Below are 22,752 nucleotides of genomic sequence, written 5' to 3'. Positions count from 1 at the left end.
GAGACGGGGAAGAGGGAAACCCTAGGGCGCGGGGATGCGGCTTTATAGGGGCCCGGGAAGGCGCTGGCCTCGACGTCTGTGAGCTCACGGCGCGACGGTGCAAGCGCTCTGGCTCTGAAGCGAGGGAGACGGAAGGGAACAGAGCAGGTGATCGTGAGGGGGATGGGTCGCTGGCAGGCGGGCCCGGCAAGAGAGAGAGGGAAAGAGTCAGCGCTGGCGGGCTGCGGGCGAGGGAAAAACTGGGCCGGCCTGGAGGTGAGGCCCAGCTGGCTGCTGCTGCGGCCTTTTCCATTTCTTTTAAGTTTCTGTTTATTTAAATAAACAACAAAAGAAACGAAAAATGGCCAGGGGGCTAGGAGAAGAGTTTTTCAGATATAAAAATATCCTCAAGCTCCTGGAGTTTTTTAGTATTTGAAATAATTGGTTTGGGCATTTTTTAGAGGTAGAAAAATAAAACAAGTTTGAATATAATTCAAACTTGAGGTATTTTTGAACCCAACCAAAACATCTTCAAATGAGCTGAAAATGGCAGAGATGGTTTATGCATGGTGAACTAGCATCAGGAAAATAATGAACATTAATGGAGGAGGGAAGAACTCACTTGCATAAAGAAGTAAAAGAAGAGGAAGAAGAAGGTGATGGTGCATGGCTAGGTTTGAGAGAGATATAAAAGGGGTTGATACATATGACATGAATATAGCAAGACAACATCATAAGGAATGCAATGCACATGATGAATATGATGAAATGCAAAAGAGACCAGAGGCACAAATGCAACATAACAATGATGAGCATGGCATATGCAACAAATAAAAGGAACAATGCCAAACAAGACGACAATGGCAAACACACCATGCCCAAGAAACAAAACACAAGGATGGAATGGCACTATCGTGAACATGGCAACAATCAAATGAAATACACGACGTCGACGAAATAAATGGAAGGCAACTCGAGCATTGGTCTTGGGGTGTTACAACTCTCCTCCACTAACAGAAGATCTCGTCCCGAGATCTTATGAACGAGACGGAAGAAAAAGAGGATGAGGTGAAGCAAGTGCTCAAGAGAGAAGAAGAACAAGGACGAGAGCACTCGGCAGAAAAGAGGAATGACAAATATGATGAGAATCAAAAGCTCAAGGAATAGATAGACTCTGAAACACTCCGGTTAGAATAAGATAGGAAAGGAATAAGAACAAAAGAATTTCGGAAACACTCCGACTGAAAAATGAAAGGAATAGAACATGAACTTCACAAGATGGGGTGGCACTTGATGAGATGAACAACGCCATGCCTCCGGACGAATTGAAAGAATGGAATGAAAAGAACGGATGGAAGAACAAGAACTTTCGCGACGAATGAATTTGATAGCGTCCTTAGAGGAAGGGCTGAACGGAGTTGTTGAGAAAATCAACAACAAAAGAATAAGCTTGATGTGGACTTATCAAAAACAACTCAAAACTTGAGGTGAAATTATACCACAACCAATGTCTGAATAGCTGAGAAGAACGAAGAAATGCAAAACTCCACTTCAAAAGAAAACGGAGAATTAATTGCACTTCAAGATGCGAGAAGAAAAGATACTTGAACTCCTCTAACAAAATCTTGATGAACTCTTGAAGAATGAATTAAATCATGAAGAACCACCATGAAGATCTCCGGTGACGAAAGGATGATGAGATAGAATGAAGCATGAAAGAATAAGACATGCCTTGTGGTGATTTAGATGGAGGTTCCGACGAAATGACCAAGGAATTTTGAACTCCGAAAAAGAAAAGATGAAAACACTTGGAACTAGAATTTATTCACCAAGAACAAACTCCGAAGGAAGGGATTACTTGACTTGGATGAAATAAGAATAAGATTTATTGTATGCTTATCCTTCATCAAATTTAATTGATGATAAACAAATTTTTCATACTACTTATTCTTGTTGAAAAAAAGGATTAAGGGGAATATGGCGCGAAACTTGAGAAAGTCTTCATGAACCACCGGTAGGATCGAAAAGAACGAATGAATTAATATGATAACAAAGGAAAAAGAATCTTGAGCGAACCACCGTAAGAATTGAAAATGAAAGTAGCAAAGGCACAATTCACTGAGAAGAATTGAAAAATGAATGAAGATACTTGACAGAATTTAGATACAAGTGAACGAATAGATCACGAGCTACAGCTCCGGCTCCTCCCGCGCCTCCGCCTGCTCCGCTCCGGCCTCTCACATGAGCGTATGACCTTCAAGCAGTAAAAGATTATGTTGTTATAGCTTCCAAGGGTCGTTCTTTTTACCTGGCTTCCAACGGTCGTTGATACACTAGCTACAACAGGTTGCGGTAAAGCTAGATTCCGTTTTCATTATGCGTTTTGGACAATGTTATATAAGCCTTTTGTGTTATTAGGCGTCATTTATGCCATCTTTTTTAGTTTTGATATGACATTTTTGTGTTGTTCTAAATTTGAGAGCCATCAATCATTTGTGTTGAAATGAAACATAACCAAATCCATCTTTGCAAACCAAACACTCAAACATGATAGATGGGGAAGATGTTTGGGATAGAGAAGAGGATTGGGGGTGGTAGCAGGGCTTCTTTTACCGGGTGGAAAATTCGGTTACCACCCGGTAATTGCGTTTAGCTACAATTTCCTTTGCAGCGAGTTGAGGGAGGATGCAAAAGTTTAAAACACTCTAAAACAAATGTGGGAGCAACCAGTAGTCGAACCGCCGACGAAATAGCAGGCAGCAACTTTTGCTGAACAGCCACCACATTAGGAGATGGTTGGGATGTATAAAGGTTAAATACTTTTGTACATAGACTGTAAAAAATTGAATTCAAAATCTGTTTGAAATATTTCGAACGGTATTTGTCCAAAATGGTTGGAGATGTAAAAACGAGCTTCACCTCAGCATTGAACGGAGGAGGAGCCGAGTGAACTAGCTGCCGACGCTCATTAGGCTGGTCATAGTGGGAGTAACATAGGTAGTAACATAGATGCCACATAAGCAAAAATGGTGATGTGGCAAGTAGTTAATGAGGAGAGAGGCAAATAGAGTAACATAATATGTTACCATCACATAGCGGTTTCCAATGCATAATGAGTCTACAAAGTAATAAATAAAGGCAACTATGTTACTACACCTATGACACTACCCACTATGAAGGTAGTAACATAGACTAGTAACATATGTATGTTACTAATCTAAGTTACTCCCCAATATGACCAGCCTTATACTATACAAAACAGAAGATATTATTCTCGACACTGGCGGCGCTCATCAATAAAAAGGATTACATTCATGTCAGACGCTGCCGGCCGGCGCTCATCAACAAAAGACAATCTTCTCAACGCTGCCGCCGGCGCGCACATCGATCTCTCCGACCCGCACTCACTATGTTAGGAGTACAAATTCAGTCGCTTCCACATCTCCCCCGATCCGAGATCTCGCCGTGCCGGCCTCACCCCCGAGCCCCCTCTTTGGTTCCCCCGCTTCACCCGCGTCTCACTGTGGGTCGCCTCGCAGCCGACACCTCCGCCACCGGTCCGGCCCCGCCCGCGCTCGCGCTCCTTCTCATCGGCTCCGCCGGACGACGCCGATCGCCTCCTCCTGGCCGCTCAGTCCAGTCCCCGCTGGTGGGACTCGGGCAGAGTTTAGTTTCATGAAAAATGGCAGAGCACGGGAATGCGACGCAACATTAACGACGTCTCCACGTGAAGGTAAACGAGACTACAGTAGCTGCGGCTTTTGTTTTTTGATTGTGAAACAGATCGGTTAACAGAGGCAGTCATCTTCCACCGTTGCCAATCTTGCTGCCTCAGCCCAACCCCAGAATGGCGAAGCGTCGGAAGCTCACGTCCGCCATTGTAGCTGAAGAAGAGAGAAGGACGCACGTGATCAACATAGATGGGTACTCAAGAACCAAGGAGCTGCTCAAGGCCGGCGACTGCACCACATCCATCCCTTTCATGGTTGGGGATCATAACTGGGTCGTCAAGTATTACCCGAACGGCAACGACAAACCAGGTCACATATCTGTTTATCTGGTCCTTGATTCGGCAGCCGGCGACGGTGTGAAGGCCAAAGTCACCTTCAGCATCCTTGACAAGGGTGGAGAACCAGTGCCGTCGTACGTCAAAGTCGCCCCGGAACATGTGTTCCCATACAGTGGTTCAGATTGGGGTTTCGGCGATTTTATCAAGCATGAGGATCTGGAAGGATCATTGCATCTAAAAGGTGATAGTTTTAGAATCAAGTGTGATGTGGCCGTGAAGAAGATCCGCAGCGAAGAGACACGCACAAATCAGTTTGTTGTGGTTCCTCCAAGCAACTTGCATCGGCAACTCGGTGAGCTCCTGAAAAGCAAGGATGGAGCAGATGTGGCCTTTCGAGTTGGTGGCGAGATATTCTCGGTTCATAGGTCCGTGCTCGCCGCTCGTTCCCCGGTCTTCAAGGCGGAGCTGTTTGGCGCCATGAGGGAGAAATCCGGTGATCCGATTGAAATTGATGATATAGAAGCAGGTGTGTTCAGGTCCTTGCTCCATTTCATCTACACGGACTCACTCCCTGAGACGACTCATGAAGGAACCGATGAAGGCGCAACACAAGAAGATGTAGTGACAGCTGGCCATCTCCTTGTAGCGGCGGATAGGTATGACGTTGGGAAAGTTGTGGCTACTCTCGGGTGTAGGTACACCCGAGTTTGCAAAACTTCGAAAAATGTGATAAAACAAGGTCCAAAAATTCTGAAATCCTTGAGACAACAAGCTTCATCAAGTGTTTGAACTTTTTGCAAAGTTTCAGCTAAAAACAACATCCAAGGAGCTCTCACCAAAAAAACAAAATCAATGCTCGAACAGTACTCAAACAGTGCACAAACTTAGAACATTGATTTTGTTTTTTTTTTGCCGAGAGCTCCTCTGATGTTTTTTTCCGCTGAATTCTTGCAAAAAGCTTGAACATTTGATGAAGTTTCATGTCCCCAAACTGCAGATTTTTTTGACATTGTTTGATCATGTTTTTCTTTTTTTTTCAAACTCGGGTGTACCTACACCCGAGAGTAGAAAAGTTGGTCTCTATGACGTTGCGAGGCTCAAGCTGATATGCGAGGAGATATTGTGTAATCACATCGATTCCGACATGGTTGCAACTACCTTGGTTTTGGCTGAACAGCATAATTACCATGGACTCAAGGAGGCTTGCTTCGAGTTCCTTGCTTCTCCGTCCAATTTGGAAGCGATGATCGCAAGTGATGGTTACCAACATATAAAAAGCAGTTGCCCGTCTCTTCTCCGTGAGCTGATTGCTAGACTCTTGCCTGTTGAGCTGACAGCAGCCAAGGATATTATCAGGGACATTTAGTACGCGCTTACGTGTGTGGGTACTAATGATCATATCATCAAGTATGCTTAAAATCTACTCCCTCCGTTCCATAATACTTGTAGTTATTTTAGTTCAATTTTAAACTAAAACCACGACAAACAAATATTTGGAACGGAGGGAGTATTTTGCTAGTTCCGGTGTATGCATGTATGGTTGCGTAGATGTGTAAGAATAAAAATGCTATTTTGTTTGAAATGTTCATACATATTGTGAAAATTATATGTGTATGCTGAATAAAATGCTGAAAATGTGATGTTGAAACTTTATAAACATGGTCCCAGTTTTGATCTGTGATGCCGCAAAATTATGCATGATGAGAAGGACACCATAATGAGAATTCTATAAATCGGAGGCGAGTTCTCTAAAATGGGAAGGACTGCATGTTGAGAAATAGCTAAACTGAAAGGTTTACTGCACTGCACATGGACGTCCCTGATAGTTTGGGGGCGTCCAGCTAGGTGTGGCTATGCATTTCGTTTCTCTCATGTCTAGAATGGAGCATGTTCCTACGGCAGGACAATGTGGAGAAGATAAATTGTGATGTAAAGTGACAAACGTGATCATGGTCGAGGACGAAGAGACGACATCACTGAGTTTGATGTCACACACATGCTGTGAGGCAAACGAAGCAACCGGAAAGTAATTCTAGCAACTAGCTACTGGTACAATCCATATTCACCCTCTTCTCTTTTACATTTTTGGAGTTTTTAAAATTATGAAATAAGTGATGGATGTAATTCATGTTTTTTTTGTGGGAAGATGTAATTCATGTTGTGTGCACATGCAAAAACTCGTAGAAAAATATGACTTATTTTGACGTGTACAGAAAAATGATAATTTTCTATCACTGCATGCTATTTAACTTGCAGCACTCATTGGAATCATGTCCTTTTTATCTAGGTCAGGATAAATATTTGCATGTGGACATGATATAACATTACTAACATCTATGAATTATTTCACATGATAATATGGGTTGCACAAAATCTACTCTCTTGTGTAGGTATTGTTATTAAATGGATTAATCTAGGACTTGAGAAGAACGGAAACAATTCTCGTCACATCATTGGTCCGATGACTTGATCAATTGCTTCTCCTACATTGCCTGCACGTATAATTCTTTGTCCTCTTCCTCTTTCTCCTCCTTTTCGCACTATTGAACATGCATATCAACACCCTTCATTGCACGCGGTTCAACCAAAATGTCCCTTCATTGCACACGGTTCAACCAAAATATCCCTTCATTGCACACGGTTCAACCAAAATGTGTGATATGCTTATCATACATGAAGGCCCACACAAACCCATTTGTGAAGTGCTAGGCTGAAATGGTGCTTGTGTGATGTACACCTCTCTCCCCCCTCCCTTCTCTCTGAACGATATTGGACAATGTGCATGGGTGGATCCGACGCCCTTCTTCGCCTCCCGGGATATTTAAATAGGAGAAGGTTGGGTGATGCATCAGCTCTTTCGAGAGGCAAGGATGAGGCATAGCACCGCGCGAGGACCCAACACAAGAGGGCAGGAGAAGGAGCGTAGGCAATGCGATAATGCTCTCGGGTGGACATGCAGAGGGTGTGGCACCGACATGCATGAGGCTGGTGTGGTTGCGGGGGAGAGGAAGAGCGCCCTTTCGCCGTGGGCAATTCCGTGGCTCGCGCAATTACCCACATCCGATATTGGACCAAATATTTCCATGAGTAAATTGGAAATATTTTTAAAAATCGTTAAAATAGCACAAACAGACATATTTTTAAAACATCTCTTCAATCATAAGAAATATGTGATTTTTTTGCATGAAAACATCACCCAAATGAATTGATTAAAAATAGTTAGTTGGCCATTTACGTAGATTCTGATTTTCAAATTTTGTTCTATATGAAAATGTTGCATCCCACCATATCTTTTCAATCGTATATTATCTTCAACATTTTGATGAACCCTTTGCAAGTTACAATCAAAGCAATGCAGCAGTACGAACGTACGAAACGGAGGTGCTCATAGGGGTGAGTGTATGCGCGATTTCGTCAATCTGAAGATGATGTGCCGGCTCAGTCTCTAGGAAATGCTTATAGGGGTAGAGTATGCATTTGTGCGTTCATATAGGTGAGTATATGTGTACGTATAAGCGTCTGCGTCTGTACTTTGTTAAAAAAACTACGCACGTATGGAACAGAAGAACACGCACAAAACATGCTCAATGACACACACAATGTGTGTGTGTGTGTGTGTGTTGTGTGCCCTCAAATTTGTATATATCCATTGCATAGTGTACACAATATATTTGGAAATTGGTTGGAGGATACACAAGGTGCTTATTTCTCATGTCTCGGTTCGGGTGACTGCTCAGTGTTGGAACTTTGACTAACCAAGAATAAAAAAAAATGGCAAAAAAAAGTTCCTTTTCATTGTAGGCTGCACTAGCAGTCGCAGGTGCCGGGCACTAGGAGCTTGCAGCAGCTTGAGACAGTTTGGAGGTCGTCCGTTGTTCGCTTGATGGCGAAGCTCCAAAAACACTCTATGCTGTTGTATCGCAACAGGGCGCCACTGCCGCGCGCGGGTATCCAATGAAGTCCACTGATGGGTATACTGCTGTCCGCCTAAACCTGCCTTGGAAGCAACTCAACTCCAATGAAGCGCACGCCGGGCATCCGATCCGTTTCATTCCCACGCCTTGCTCGCCCACTCGTGCAAGAAACAGACCAACGGATCACGCATATAAAAGCGCTCCAAAGCATTACTACTAGCTCCGCTGCATTCCGTTCCATCTTCCATGGTTCGCCATTAATGACGATGAGCAAGCAGCACGCCGCGTGCTCCCTCTTGCTAGCCCTGCTCATCGGCTTCACACGCCCTTCGCCGTGCGCCTCCTCCCTGTACAACCCCCCGCCGCCGGACATGGCGTACCACCACGGCGGCGTGCTCGACGGCACCGTGCCGGTCTCCGTGCTCTACTACGGCGCCTTCTCGCCGCACCACAAGGCCGTCCTCGCCGACTTCCTGCGCTCGCTCTCCCCGCGCTCGCGCCCCCACACCTTCGGCGCTCCGGCGGCGGCGTCGGTCGCGCAGTGGTGGGAGACCGTCGACCGGTACGTGCAGAGGACCGGCAGGGAGCGGACGCGGGTGATGCTCACCAACCAGGTGTCCGACGAGGGGTGCTCGCTGGGGAAGCACCTGTCGCGGCTCCAGGTCGAGCAGCTGGCAGCGCGGCTCGGCGTGGCGCCTGGCGGCGTCGCCGTCGTGCTCACCGCCGCGGACGTCGCGGTCGACGGCTTCTGCGGGAGCTCCTGCGGGCTGCACGGCTCGCTGGCGCCCGGCGGCGCCGTGCACGTGTGGGTGGGCAACGCGGCCGTGCAGTGCCCGGGCCGGTGCGCGTGGCCGTTCCACGCCGCGGACCCTGCCGTGGCGGCGACGGCAGTGCCTGGGCGCCACAGGAGCAGGGAGACTCCGCTCCGTGCGCCCAACGGAGACGCCGGGGTGGACGGCATGGTGATCAACCTCGCGGCGCTGCTGGCCGGGGCGGTGACCAACCCGTACGGGCACGGATACTTCCAGGGCGACGCCGGCGCGCCGGTGGAGGTCGGCGGCGGGTGCCCGGGAGTGTACGGGCGCGGCGCTTACCCTGGCTACCCCGGCGCGGTGAAGCTTGACACGGCCACCGGCGGCGGATACAACGTGGTGGGCAGGAACGGCAGGAGGTACCTCGTGCCGGCCCTGCTCGATCCCGCCAACGACTCGTGCCTTATCATGGCCTGATCGAATCACAAACCAAGCCGTTTAATTAACTTCTATGCTTAGGCCGCGAGTTTATGCATGAGACTTCAAAAGCTTTGCTTGATGGTAGGCACCGATCTACATCGTCACGTGACGTGTAGCAGCTGCGTGATGCACGTTCGTAAGCGACCCATGTCACAAGCAGTGTAGGCCCCTTAAAAAAGTTCTATTCATGGATATCGATGCAGAGCAACGGTGTGATTAGAATTAATCTTTTGACTTCAAAGGGTAATCAGGTCTATACTTATTTACGGACGGAAGGAGTACACTATTGAATAAATATATTTGTAAAATATATCTAATGATGGATGTACTGATACTGACCTGGCATTGTTTATCTTCATATTTTTCTTATACTAGCAAAAGGGCTCGTGCGTTACAACGGGAGAAAAAAAATCATAATCTTCAATGGCCATGATCACCTTTTGCTGCATCACCGAGATACACTATCACTCTAAATTTCGTGAAATCATGAACATTTTTTTAAACTCGTGAACATAATTGAAATCATGAATATTTTTCAAATTTATGAACACTTTTACAAATTTTTGAATATTTTTTGAATTCCTGAACATTTTATACTATTTGCAAACATTTTTCTAAAACTGTGATTTTTTTTACAATTTTCTTGATCGGCGAACATTTCTAGAATGGATGAAGATCATTTTGTAAATTGGTGGAATAATTTTTGAAATTCACAAATATTCTTTTGATTTAACGATCATTTTTCGAAATGCATGATTAATTTTTGAATTAGTGAACATTTTGTGAATAAATAAACTAGTATTTTGTAAGTCACGAACAGTTTTTGAATTTTTAGGATATTTTTTAGACAATTTTGAAGTCAGGGTGTCATCAGGCCGTCGTCGCACAAAGCCCAGACGCACTTGCGTGTGTATTAGCCCGTGTAACAAATCGAGCGGTTTGCCGGCGTCGACGTGGCGGCCCAATACCACAAGTGACTGGAGTAAAAGAAATCCAACCTTTGCCCCACTCCATTGCCTTCGAAGTTCGATCCACACTCCCAAGTCCCAGACGACATGAGTGAGTTCCCTCAAAAAAAAAAAAAACATGAGTGAGACGACCCGCCGCCGCCGGGGCCGCCCCCGCCGCCGCAGCTCGCCGATGGAGCCTGTCGCTCTGCCGGACGACGACGATCTCCTCCGGGAGATCCTCCTCCGCCTCCCGCCGCAGCCCTCCTCGCTCATCCGCGCCTCCGCCGTCTGCAGGCGGTGGCGGAGCATCACCACCGATCCTAGATTCCTCGGCCGCTTCCGCGCGCACCACCGCAAGCCGCCGCTCCTCGGCGCCTTCGAGTACATCCAGGGCGACCTCGTCTTCACCTCCTTGCTCGACCGTCCCGACCGCATCCCTCCCGGGCGCTTCGACCTGGGACGCTACAGCGACCGCCGCGACTACGGCGTGCTCGGCTTCCGCCACGCACGCGTCCTCGTCTTAGACCGTGTGCGCAAGGACCTCGTCGTGTGCGCCCCCGTCACCGGCGAGCAGCGCCGCGTGGCCGTTCCGCCCGAGTTCAAGAAGGGCTCCCTCAACGGGGCCGTGCTCTGCGCTGCCGGCGACCCTGGCCACGTGCACGGTGAATGCCACTCCAGCCCCTTCAAGGTGGCCTTGGTATCCTTGTGCAGGCATGACTATAGACCCCTCGCCAGTGTTTACTCCTCAGATACCGGGGCATGGAGCAATCCCGTCTCGACGGCGGCTCCATGTCAACTGTTTGATGCTTGTATGGATGGCTCACTCGTTGGTAAAGCAATTTACTGGTTGCTTACAACTATGGAGGCTGGCATTGTTGAGTTTGATTTGGAAGAGCAGAGTCTAGTTGTGATCAAGGGGCCACCCGTTACAGATGATTTCCCGGGTGGTGGTACCCATCGAATCATCCAGGCTGAGGATGGCGCTGTTGGCTTCGCCATGATGTATTACCCACACTTCCAAACGTGGCAAAGGAACGTCGATGCTCATGGTGTTGCCACATGGGTGCCGTGGAAGACCGTTGAATTGCGTAACATTCTCGGGCCCCGTCCTCAGATTGGGAGAACCAGAAGGATGGTGCGATTGACACGAGGCTGGGACTATGTCAAGGGGACGGGAGGTATAATGTGCTATGTTGAGGATACTGATGTAATTTTTATACATATGGACGTCAATGTCTACATGATTCAACTTAATTCATTGCAATCCAAGAGTATTCCTGGAAAACGTTTTAGAAGTGCCTACCATCCATTCATGAGTTTCTATACACCAGGTAATTGCTTGTCCTTAGTCCTAATATTGTATGAGCTGCCAAATTCAGTTATGTTTCATAAATGGTTGCTCAAGCATCTTAATTCTATCTCTGAAGTCACAGGCAATCTAAGCCTAATCAGCAATTATCCCTTTGATAGATAGACAAACTTAATCTATAGCCATATTTTCCTTATGTTCTCATTAGCTGTTTTCATTCCTGGAAGATCCAAATCAAATGTCAAATGGTTAAAATTGCAAAATCAAATGTCACTTAGTAACTTAATTGAGATGTTTGGAGTATCAAAGCTAATTATATTCTTTTATCCCTTACTTTTTAAAATCGATAATAACAACTTCGGTTGAATCCATACCTTAAATGATATTCCTGCCATTCCGATATCTTGGGCTTATTATGTTTTGCTAAGACAAAACTTTGACTTGGTCGCAAAAGAAACGCTTTGACCAAGAATTACTCCTTTACCGCATGGTTTATATGATGTAATATTGCAATTCTCTGTACACTTTTTTGAAAACAATCAAGTGGTACCAAGTTCATGTCATAAAAAGGCATATTAACAAAGTAATTCTTCATCAAAGCCTCATCTTAATGAAACCTAATACGCCTGCATATGAGAATATAGTACTTATTTTTTGTCACTTGTAGACCCTCTTGCAAGTGACTAGTACTCCCTCTGTCCGTGTTTATTAGGCCTGCTAGCCGAAGCTCTAGGACCATGATGGGAAGGAAAACTAGAGTATGAGCTTGTTTGTTGCTAATTAATTAGCTTGCATTGCATAAAAATATCTACCTTTGCAGTGAAGCCGAACGTGGCGCGCACGCCTTGCACCTTTCTATGCCCCCATCGCTAATTAATTCCGTTGCATGCAGCACTTACCTAATTTTGTCGCAAAAAAAGTACGTCCTGATTAATTTCATTGCACGCGGCAGATTTGGACGTCATTGGTTGCCCCGCTGACCCAATAAACACGATGGATGGAGTATATTGGTAGCACACAAAAATAAATTGCATTTCTTGGCTCTAATCATGCTTCAATTATTTAAAATTGCATACCTGAAGTCACTTTTGTTGCTAAAGTTTATTAGTTTGGTGTTTTAATTGTGTTGGTTGACAACTTGACTTGACTAGGGACGAGTTTACATGAGATAAATTCTGTACCATGTCTTGGTTCTTCTTATTGGCTAAGTGTACTGTTTTCTGTATATTCCTTTTTAGTATAAAAATGAGCTATAAATCGTCTATAAAATGCGAGTTACAAAAGTGAGTTCTTTCGCTCAAGTAGTGTTTCAGAGCTATCCATCTGTCTTTTCCTTGGAACTGTTTTTAATTGGCTGACTTCCTGTGTCTCCATGCACAGCCATTGCTGGTGGATATAACGAAGCTGGGGATGGCTGACTGGTTTGATGTGTGAATGTGCTGAAACGGTTCAACATGTAAGAATATCTTCTGAATATAGCTTGTGAGATTTGGATTTTTCGATTAGTTTTTTCTGTGTAAAATATCTGGCTGCATCATGGGTAACATGCACTCAGAAGCTATTGTCCATTTGGCTATAAGGATTCACACATGTGAATAGCACAGAGAAGAACTAAAATGGATGATGATGCCAAACTAAAATGTCTCCTCTTTTATTGTACATGATATACAGGGTTGAATATGGGGTGTGGATGTTAAAATTACACGCGTCGTATGAGCCTATGTGGGCACTCATAGAAATTCTCCATGGCTTAGCCGCATTTCAAATCAATATTCCATTGGACCATTTTCTTGTATAAACAGTAGCCGTAGGTGGCTACTACAAGCTGGGAGTGTAGAATCTGGATCGATGATTTTGCTTTTTCCAGCTATACATTAGTAGTCCATTTTCCTGTTATTATATAATATAAACATCAGTAAGTTGGAGGCTATATATTAGTAGTGCCTATCAGGTTACTAATGGATTTGCATATTTGCTTTCTCCAGGTGAAGGAACGGCTGCTGCCGTTCTCGCTGAGTCCATCGCATCGCATCACATCAATGTGTTCGACAAAATTTATAAACTATCTAAACGAACTTGCTGAATGTGTGCTAGTCTACCAAAGTTTCGGATGTAACCGTGTTAATAGAGGGAATTTCACCTTCCCCTGGTGATATGGTTGTGGACTTGTGGTCATGTCAAATCTCATTGTTTTTTTGTTGTTGGCAAAATGTAGTGAGTGCTACTTTTCATTCATTAAGAGAACTGGCAGAGCCATACAGAGTACTCCCTCCATTTTTATTTAGTTCGCATATTAGCTTTGGTCAAAGTCAAGCTTTACAAACTTTGACCAAGTTTATAAAAAATTTATTAAGATATACAATAACAAATCAATAACATTAGATTTATTATTGAATGTAGTTTCACATCGTATAGATTTATTATGATAAATGTCTATATTGTTTTCTATAAACTTGGTCAAATTTTACGAAGTTTGACTTCAGCCAACTCTAATATGCAGAGCAAATAAAAACGGAGGGAGTAAAGGGGAGATACTCCCTCCGTTTCATAATTCTTGTCGTGGTAACTAAAAACTTACCATGACAAGAATTATGGAACGGAGGGAGTATAAACATATGGGCAAATGAGCAGAGCAACGGAAGTGAAAGAAAGAAGAAGAAACAAGAATGCGGAGAATAAAGTTCAGGGAAGCTCATGGATAAAGAATGGGGCTATAGCTCCAATCTTGGTTTGATGCCAACATCTCACTTCTTGCATAGTCTTGTCTATGAGCTGAACCGCGCTGATGGCTTTGTTATCGAACAAACAGTGTTCCCCTTCTTCTAAATCATCCACCAGGTGAGCATGATAGTTGAGTTCCAAGCTTCTTGGAGCAACGGCAGTCCAACCTTGAAGCCAATTCGCGTCCAGCTTGGCCGTGAGCTGCTGGGGCGCCAGCGAGGGCCTAAAAGCCTTGTGCTTTAGTACAAAGGTGCTTTGGGAATGTGTTCTATAAATTAAACCGATTTTTCTCACGTACAAGTGAGTATCTCTATAATTAAGTGTCTAGCCTCTACAAATAAGCACCAGTGCTTAATAAAAGCTGATTTATTTTTCTAAGCACCTCCCATAAACACATTGCACTGTGCAAGGCCCAAGGGCAACTCCAAGTCTTCGACACCGGTCATCAAAACAAACAAAAATGCTCATCACGCAACCCAAGACCCCTGGCCCTCCTCCCCGGTTTGGGGCTGGCCTTAGAGATTTTGAAAGGCCAGGTAATTGCTTATTCTTGCTATGTTTCCTACATTGTTGCTCAAATATCTTAATTGTGTCTCTTAAGTCACTAAGGCCTTGTACAATGCAAGACGCTTAGGGAAGGAATCCTTGCTCATCAGGGCTCTGCAGAGCTAAACGAGTGAGTAGTGTTGTGGCCACCGGATCAGTGTAATAAGAATTGATGACCACTTGTGTCCAATGTGGTTGCACCGTTTGCGATATTTGAATCGAAATTGTAACCCACCATCCTTGCCATGTCTTTTCTCCGCAAATCTGTATTAACATTCTGATCTTGGAGATGACAAAGACTTATGATCGGTAATAATAGTGAGGGCTCCCCTCTCTACAAATAAGCACGCCACTTGTCCACGCCATGATGACAGCTAAAAATTCCTTCTCATGCACCGATAACTTCTCGTTCTTGAATCCTAATGCTTTGCTTAAGTATGCAATACGATGATCATTTTGTGACATGACTGCTCCAATTCCTGCGTTGCAAGCGTCGGTTTCTATTGCAAACAGCTAGTTGTAGTCTGGTAAAGTTAAGGTTGAGGTGTTGATCATAGCATGTTTTAGTTTCTCAAAGGCTGCAGTTGCTTGGTCAGACCACACAAAACATTTTTAAGTGAGTAACCGAGTCAGAGATTTAGCCATCATTACTGTTAGTCTCGCACAAGCTTGTGATAGTAACCAGTAAGTCCAAGGAACCCACGAAGTTTTGTGACATTTGTAGCTTGAGGCCATTGTTCCATAGCCAAAGTTTTTTTCAGGGTCGGTATCTACACGGGGTGGCAGGAAAATACGAATAGAGAGGGACAATTGGATCCCGAGCTTAGTCTGAGCCCAGGCCTTAGATATTGGCTTGTTGTGGAGGGAGTTGGCGAGGGGGGGAGGGATGGCTCCTTCCCTTTTTCCTTATACAGTTAGCTTAAGAATTACTCAAAAAAAGCTAGCTTAAGATGCATGGTTTAGATGAGTAGGCTATTTTCTTTTTTTTCTCAAGCACAAGTGAGTATCTCTATATAAGGGAAATCGGAGAGATGTCTCTCTTTTATCAAAAAAAATGATCCTGAGACAAACTGGGTTAAGAGTGGCTAAGTTCACAGAAGGTCTAGAATCCGGTGGGTCAATCAATTGATACAAATCAACATAAACGAGTGGAATGTGGACTTGGTGAAGCAAATGTTCCTTGCATATGATGTCGAAGCCATATGTGCGATCAAACTCCCAGCATGGAAAACAGAGGACTGCATAGCATGGCATATGAAGAAGTATGGTATTTTTTCAGTTAAAAGTGCCTACAAGTTGGCTAGCCAGATTAAGGGGAGAGAGAGAGAGAACCCACCAGCCTCGAGCTCTTCTAATGAGGCATATGACAGAAGCATATGGAATTTAATCTAGCAAGCTAAAGTTCCACAGAAAGTTAAGATAGCAGGTTAGTGGATCGCCAATGAATTGACGGCTACGAAAGAAAACAAGGGCGCGTCTAGCGGGCGGCCGGCCGCCCTGGGATCGCTAGCCAGCGCCCACCAAAAAAGGAAACCACCTGGTCCACCCGAAGAAAAAAAGGAAACCTACCCACCTGCCCGTGCGAAAACCACCTCGGACCCAACCCGCGCGCACGAAAACCGCCTGGACCCGCCGCACGAACATGTAAGCTCGAGAAAACAACCCCGCGAGGACAGCTGGCCGCGGGATCACGTGCACCTGCCTCCGAACCCTACCCTCCTCACCAAACCGCGCGAGACCAACTGCCCCCAGGCCATCTTCTTCTTCCCCATGAAAGAAGGATCTGCCCAGGGGGCAAAATCCTCCTTCATCGCCAAGAGAGAAGAACGAACATGGCGGCTCCCAGGAACAAGTAAGAGAAGAGAAGAGAAGAGGGCTTAGAAATCAGAAAAGAAGACCAAGAGAAAAGCATATCAAAGGGGGGAGGGCAAAAAAAGAACCTACCTGGAGATCCACAGGTGAGAAGTGATAGGTCTCCGTCGTATCTACTTTTCCAAACACTTTTGCCCTTCTTTTGGACTCTAACTTGCATGATTTGAATGGAACTAACCCGGACTGACGCTGTTTTCAGCAGAACTGCCATGGTATTATTTTTTTGTAGAAATAAAAGTTCTCGGAATGACCTGAAAATCCATGGAGCAACTTTTCAGATTTAATAAAAAATACTGGCGAAAGAAATAGTGCCAGGGGCCCCACACCCTGTCCATGAGGGTGGGGGCGCGCCCCCTCCCCCTGGGCGCGCCCCCTGCCTCGTGGGCCTCCTGGATGTCCACCGACCTCAACTCCAACTCTATATATTTGCTTTCACGGAGAAAAAAATCAGAGAGAAAGTTTCATCGCGTTTTACGATATGGAGCCACCGCCAAGCCCTAATCTCTCTCGGGAGGGCTGATCTGGAGTCCGTTCGGGGCTCCGGAGAGGGGGATTCATCGCCGTCGTCATCATCAACCATCCTTCATCACCAATTTCATGATGCTCACCGCCGTGCGTGAGTAATTCCATCGTAGACTTGCTGGACGGTGATGTGTTGGATGAGATTTACCATGTAATCAAGTTAGTTTTGTTAGGGTTTGATCCCTAGTATCCACTATGTTCTAAGATTGATGTTGCTATGACTTTGCTATGCTTAATGCTTGTCACTAGGGCCCGAGTGCCATGATTTCAGATCTGAACCTATTATGTTTTCATGAATATATGTGAGTTCTTGATCCTATCTTATCTATAGTCACCTATTATGTGTTATGATCCGACAACCCCGAAGTGACAATAATCGGGATACTTCTCGGTGATGACCGTAGTTTGAGGAGTTCATGTATTCACTATGTGTTAATCTTTGGTCCCGTACTCTATTAAAAGGAGGCCTTAATATCCCTTAGTTTCCACTAGGACCCCGCTGCCACGGGAGGGTAGGACAAAAGATGTCATGCAAGTTCTTTTCCATAAGCACGATGACTATATTCGGAATACATGCCTACATTACATTGATGAACTAGAGCTAGTTCTGTGTCACCCTATGTTATAACTATTACATGAGGAATCGCATCCGACATAATTATCCATCACTGATCCAATGCCTATGAGCTTTTCACATATTGTGCTTCGCTTATTTACTTTGTCGTAGCTACTGTTACAACTACTACAAAACTGCTATCGTTACTTTTGCTACTGTTACTGTTACTTCCATACTACTTTGCTACTAAACACTTTGCTGCGGATACTAAGTTATCCAGGTGTGGTTGAATTGAGAACTCAATTGCTAATACTTGAGAATATTCTTTGGCTCCCCTTGTGTCGAATCAATAAATTTGGGTTGAATACTCCACCCTCGAAAACGGTTGCGATCCCCTATACTTGTGGGTTATCAAGACTATTTTCTGGCGCCATTGCCGGGGAGCATAGATCTATTCTTTGAGTCACTTGGGATTTATATCTTATGGTAACTATGAGGAACTTGAAAGACCAAAGAACTAATATTTTTCCCTCAACTACGAGGGGAGGTAAGGAACTGCCATCTAGCTCTGCACTAGATTCTCCTTCTGTTATGAGTAAGCTTGCGACACCTAAACCTGCTACTGCTATGAATTCTGATATGTCGCATGTTATTAATGATGCCACTTCTACTATGCATGATACTTATGATGAAACTACTTATGTGCTTGATACTACTTTGCCATTAGGTGAATTTCTTGATGAACAACTTGCTAGGGTTAGAGAGAATGAAATAATTGAAGATGAAATTATTGAAGATAGTGATGATGAAGGTTCTCCCCCTAAGTATGAATTGCCTGTTGTTCCTAAGGGTTATGTTATGGATGAAGAAACTACTAGAGCTATTCTTGCTTGCAATGATAGATCTGATCTTAAGAAGTTACTAGCTAAACAGAAACAGAAATCTCTAAATGCTAGAATGAAATATGACCCTGCTTTTGCTACTTCACCTATCTTTGTTACTGATAAGGATTATGAATTCTCTGTTGATCCTGAGATAATTACTTTTGTTGAATCTGATCCTTTTTATGGCAATGAATCTGAAATTGTTGTGGCACATCTTACTAAATTGAATTATATAGCAACCCTGTTTACTAATGATGAGAAATCTCGCTACTATTATATCCTTAAGATATTTCCGTTCTCATTAAAGGGTGATGCTAAAACTTGGTTTAATTCTCTTGATCCTGGTTGTGTGCGTAGTCCCCAGGATATGATTTATTACTTCTCTGCTAAATATTTCCCTGCTCATAAGAAACAAGCTGCCTTGAGGGAAATATATAATTTTGTGCAAATTGAAGAAGAGAGTCTCCCACAAGCTTGGGGGAGGCTTCTCCGATTACTTAATGCTTTGCCTGATCATCCTCTTAAGAAAAATGAAATACTTGATATCTTTTATAACGGACTAACCGATGCTTCCAAGGACCACTTGGATAGTTGTGCTGGTTTTGTTTTCAGGGAAAGAACAGTCGATCAAGCTGAATTACTACCAATTCCTGAGCCAACTCCTGAGCCTATTCCTAAACCAACTCCGAAGAAGAGGGGTGTTCTATTTATCAGTCCTGAAGATATGTAAGAGGCAGAGAAATCAATGAAAGAAAAAGGTAGTAAATCTGAAGATGTTAAGAATTTACCTCCTGTTGAAGAAATACATGGTCTTAATATACCACCTGTTGAAGAAACACATGGTCTTGATAACCCGACATAGGTAGTAAAGGTAAAGTCTCTCTATAGACACGATAAAGTTGAAATCCCCTCTACTAAGTTTCCTAGCCAATGTTTGGATGAATTTGATGACTTTATGGCTAGACAAGAAAACTTCAATGCTTATGTTGGTAGAGAATTAAAGAGTAATGCTTACATGATTGGACGCTTGAGTGATTATATGGCTAGAGTTAAAGGTGAACTTAAACTCATTAGTAAATATGCTTCTATGGTTACCACTCAAGCAGAACAAGTACTTAAAGCTCAAAGTGATTTGCTCGATGAATTAAATAATAAACATGATTTTGCTGTTAGAGTGGCTACTAGAACTGGTAAAATGACTCAGGAACCTTTGTATCCTGAAGGCCACCCTAAGAGAATTGAGAAAGATTCTCAGAGAAATAATTTAGATGCACCTAGTCCTTCTAAATAGAAGAAAAAGGAAAAAGATTGGACTTTGCATGCTTCTAGTGAACCTGTTATAGACACACCTGAGAATCCCAATGATATTTCTATTTCTGATGCTGATTGGTGATGAAAATGAACCTAGTGATAATGTTAATGATAATGTTCATGTTGATGCTCAACCTAGCAATAATGATGTAGAGATTGAACCTGTTGTTGATCTTGATAACCCACAATCAAAGAATCAACGTTATGATAAGAGAGACTTTGTTGCTAGGAAGCACGGTAAAGAAAGAGAACCATGGATTCAGAAACCCATGTCTTTCCCTCCTAAGTCATCCAAGAAAAAGGATGATGAGGAATTTGAGCGCTTTGCTAAAATGATTAGACCTATCTTCTTACGTATGCGCTTAACTGATATGCTTAAAGTAAATCCTTATGCTAAATATATGAAGGATATCATTACAAATAAAAGAAAGATACCGGAGGCTGAAATTTCCACCATGCTTGCTAATTATACTTTTAAAGGTGGAATGCCTAAGAAACTTGGAGGTCCAGGGGTACCAACTATACCATGCTCCATTAAAAGAAACTATGTTAAAACTGCTTTATGTGATCTTGGAGCCGGTGTTAGTGTTATTCCTCTCTCTTTATATGGTAGACTTGAATTGAATAAGTTGACACCTATTGAAATATCTTTCCAAATGGCTGATAAATCAACTGCTATACCTGTCGGTATTTGTGAGGATGTGCCTGTTGTGGTTGCAAACGTTACTATTTTAACGGACTTTGTTATTCTTGATATTCCCGAGGACGATAGTATGTCGATTATCCTTGGTAGACCCTTTATGAATACCGCATGGGCTGTTATTGATTGCAACAAAGGCAATGTCACTTTTCATGTTAATGGTAATGAGAATACGATACACTTTCCGAGGAAACAACCGCAAGTTCATAGCATCAATTCTATTGGAAACATTCCAACTATCAATATTGGAGGTTTTGAATTTCCTCTTCCTACTGTCAAGAAGAAATATGATATTCTTATTATTGGGGATGTTCATATCCCCGTTGAGGTAACCTAGTGTTATTCGAAATTTCTCCGATTCCATGTTATTCGGAATGAGTTTGTTAACAAGACTTGACAACCTTGTTAGTGGATTCTTTTTGATGATCATGAGATGGATGAAATTAGAAGGCACAACCTTCTATACCCTATTTTTACTTTCTATTATTTAGAATAAATAAAGCAAAAATAGTATTATCTATCTGTTTTCTAAATTATCCATGGAATAAAAAATACCCCGAAAATAAAAGTTCTCCAAATGCCCTGCCAATTTAGTATGATTTTTTCTGGAATATTTGAGAATATTTGGCACTGAGAACATAGCAGGGGAGCAAGCACCTACCCATGAGGGTCCAGGGCGCGCCCCCTGCCTCGTGGGCCCATGGTGGCCCCCCTCCACTTATTCTTGCACCCACACACTTCTTCTTTCTCCCATAAAAATCACCATCTAGCTCAAGCACGAGTTCTAGCTCACTTTGCTGCGATTTTCGATCTCCTTGCTCAAAGCTCCATTCACAAAACTGCTTTGGGAGATTGTTCTTTGGTATGTGACTCCTCCAATGGTCCAATTAGTTTTTGTTCTAGTGCTTTATTCATTGTAAATTTTTGCTGCCTAGGTGACCCTGTTCTAATTTATGAGGTCCCAAGTAATTCTAATGCATGATATAGGATCTAGGCACTTGTGGGAGTAGTTGCTATCAGTTTGTTGAGTTTGATTCACTTTTATTTTGAGTCACTAAAAATTTCAGAAATTTTCATAAAATGACGAAGAGATTTTTGAGGGGCTCTTCTAGCCAAGGCTCCAAGGATAAACAAGCTAAGGAGAAAGAAAAGGCCAAGTATAATCTTCCTCGTGTAGCGGAAGTACGACCATGTAAATGGCCTTGTGATGATTTCTTGAGAGCAGCCGGGATTTATGAAGACTTTTATTCATTGACTGATAATGCGGGCCTTACCGACTTGCTCCACGACCGGATTGAGCAGTACCTCTTACTTACAAATACTTTCGTGCAAAATTTCTACTATTAGCCTAAGAATTCACCTCCTTCAGTAGCTTTTCATTTATATGATGATGCTAGGGAGATGTCATTACGTAATTCTTGCGCGGTTTGTAGAATACCCTTCGAGGGTAGTTTAGATGAACCACATCGTAAAGATGTGGATGGTTTTATTGATACTATTACTGTAGGGGAATCGAGGAAGGTTTCCGATGCAAGAATAACTAGCATACATTTCCCTGTTTTACACTACTTTGTCATATTTGCTAGTCGATACTTAATTGGCCGCGGAAACTGTGGAAACCTTAGTGTTCCTGATATTATTATTTTGTTCCATGCTTTATTCCGTGATAACTCTTTTAGTATGGGTGACGTTATTGCTAAACGATTAAGCCTGAACCGTACAAAGGGCCCCATCTTTGGAGGTATCTATGATGCACGCCTTGCTAAACATTTAGAGATACCTATTAGGCATTATGAGAAAGAGGAGACACTGCTGCCCCCTACTTTTCTAGATTATAAGAGCATGGTAGCACATGAGTTTATTGTTAACAATGATGATAATATGCTTGTATATAACCTGAGATTTAATAAGAAACACAATGAGATTATTATCTTGCCTGCGCCTTCCTTGTTTGATTTAACTGCAGGCCATTTCCTCGTCTTGCCATCGGCCGTGTACGCGCACCTTGGCCAGACATCAGCTCCAGAGCCTGAGCCGGAACCACCACCGGACCCTTATCGTCCATCATCTTATCAGTGGGATCTGGAGCAGATCGCCAGCCAGTGGCAGTACGATGACACTCCTCGGTACACCGGAGGGAGTAGCCACGATCCATGGGCATAGACCAACTTATGCCAAAAGTCTAAGCTTGGGGGAGTACGTATTTCTCACCGACATTACATTCACGTTCACACACTAATTCTAGTT

General features: G+C 43.7%; 3 protein-coding genes across 4 annotated transcripts; all 3 read left to right on the top strand.

The window, feature by feature from the left end:
- Nucleotides 1–3,826: 3,826 nt before the first annotated feature.
- Nucleotides 3,827–5,354, top strand: LOC119313086 (BTB/POZ and MATH domain-containing protein 3-like). The gene is made up of 2 exons (XM_037588902.1): nucleotides 3,827–4,644; nucleotides 5,057–5,354. The coding sequence occupies exons 1-2, from the start codon at nucleotides 3,827–3,829 to the stop codon at nucleotides 5,352–5,354; spliced, it is 1,116 nt and encodes a 371-aa protein (XP_037444799.1).
- Nucleotides 5,355–8,081: 2,727 nt separating this feature from the next.
- On the top strand, nucleotides 8,082–9,472 carry LOC119305186 (protein PHOSPHATE-INDUCED 1 homolog). The gene has a single exon (XM_037581778.1). The coding sequence runs from the start codon at nucleotides 8,163–8,165 to the stop codon at nucleotides 9,129–9,131; it is 969 nt and encodes a 322-aa protein (XP_037437675.1). The 5' UTR covers nucleotides 8,082–8,162; the 3' UTR covers nucleotides 9,132–9,472.
- A 710-nt stretch (nucleotides 9,473–10,182) lies between these two features.
- On the top strand, nucleotides 10,183–13,651 carry LOC119307389. 2 transcript variants are annotated; one of them, XM_037583466.1, is made up of 3 exons: nucleotides 10,183–11,262; nucleotides 12,774–12,849; nucleotides 13,379–13,651. In XM_037583466.1, exons 1-2 carry the CDS (start codon nucleotides 10,221–10,223, stop codon nucleotides 12,809–12,811), a joined length of 1,080 nt encoding a protein of 359 aa, XP_037439363.1. In that variant the 5' UTR covers nucleotides 10,183–10,220; the 3' UTR covers nucleotides 12,812–12,849; nucleotides 13,379–13,651. The 2 variants fall into 2 exon arrangements, with proteins under 2 accessions (XP_037439363.1, XP_037439361.1); XM_037583464.1 differs by having other exon boundaries at nucleotides 10,183–11,415.
- The last annotated feature ends 9,101 nt before the right edge of the window (nucleotides 13,652–22,752 follow it).

The sequence above is a fragment of the Triticum dicoccoides genome, chromosome 5B, assembly GCF_002162155.2.
Source record: "Triticum dicoccoides isolate Atlit2015 ecotype Zavitan chromosome 5B, WEW_v2.0, whole genome shotgun sequence".
NCBI lineage: Eukaryota > Viridiplantae > Streptophyta > Magnoliopsida > Poales > Poaceae > Triticum > Triticum dicoccoides.
The sequence above is the reverse complement of the archived record's forward strand: the minus strand, read 5'-3'. Positions and strand labels throughout refer to the sequence as shown.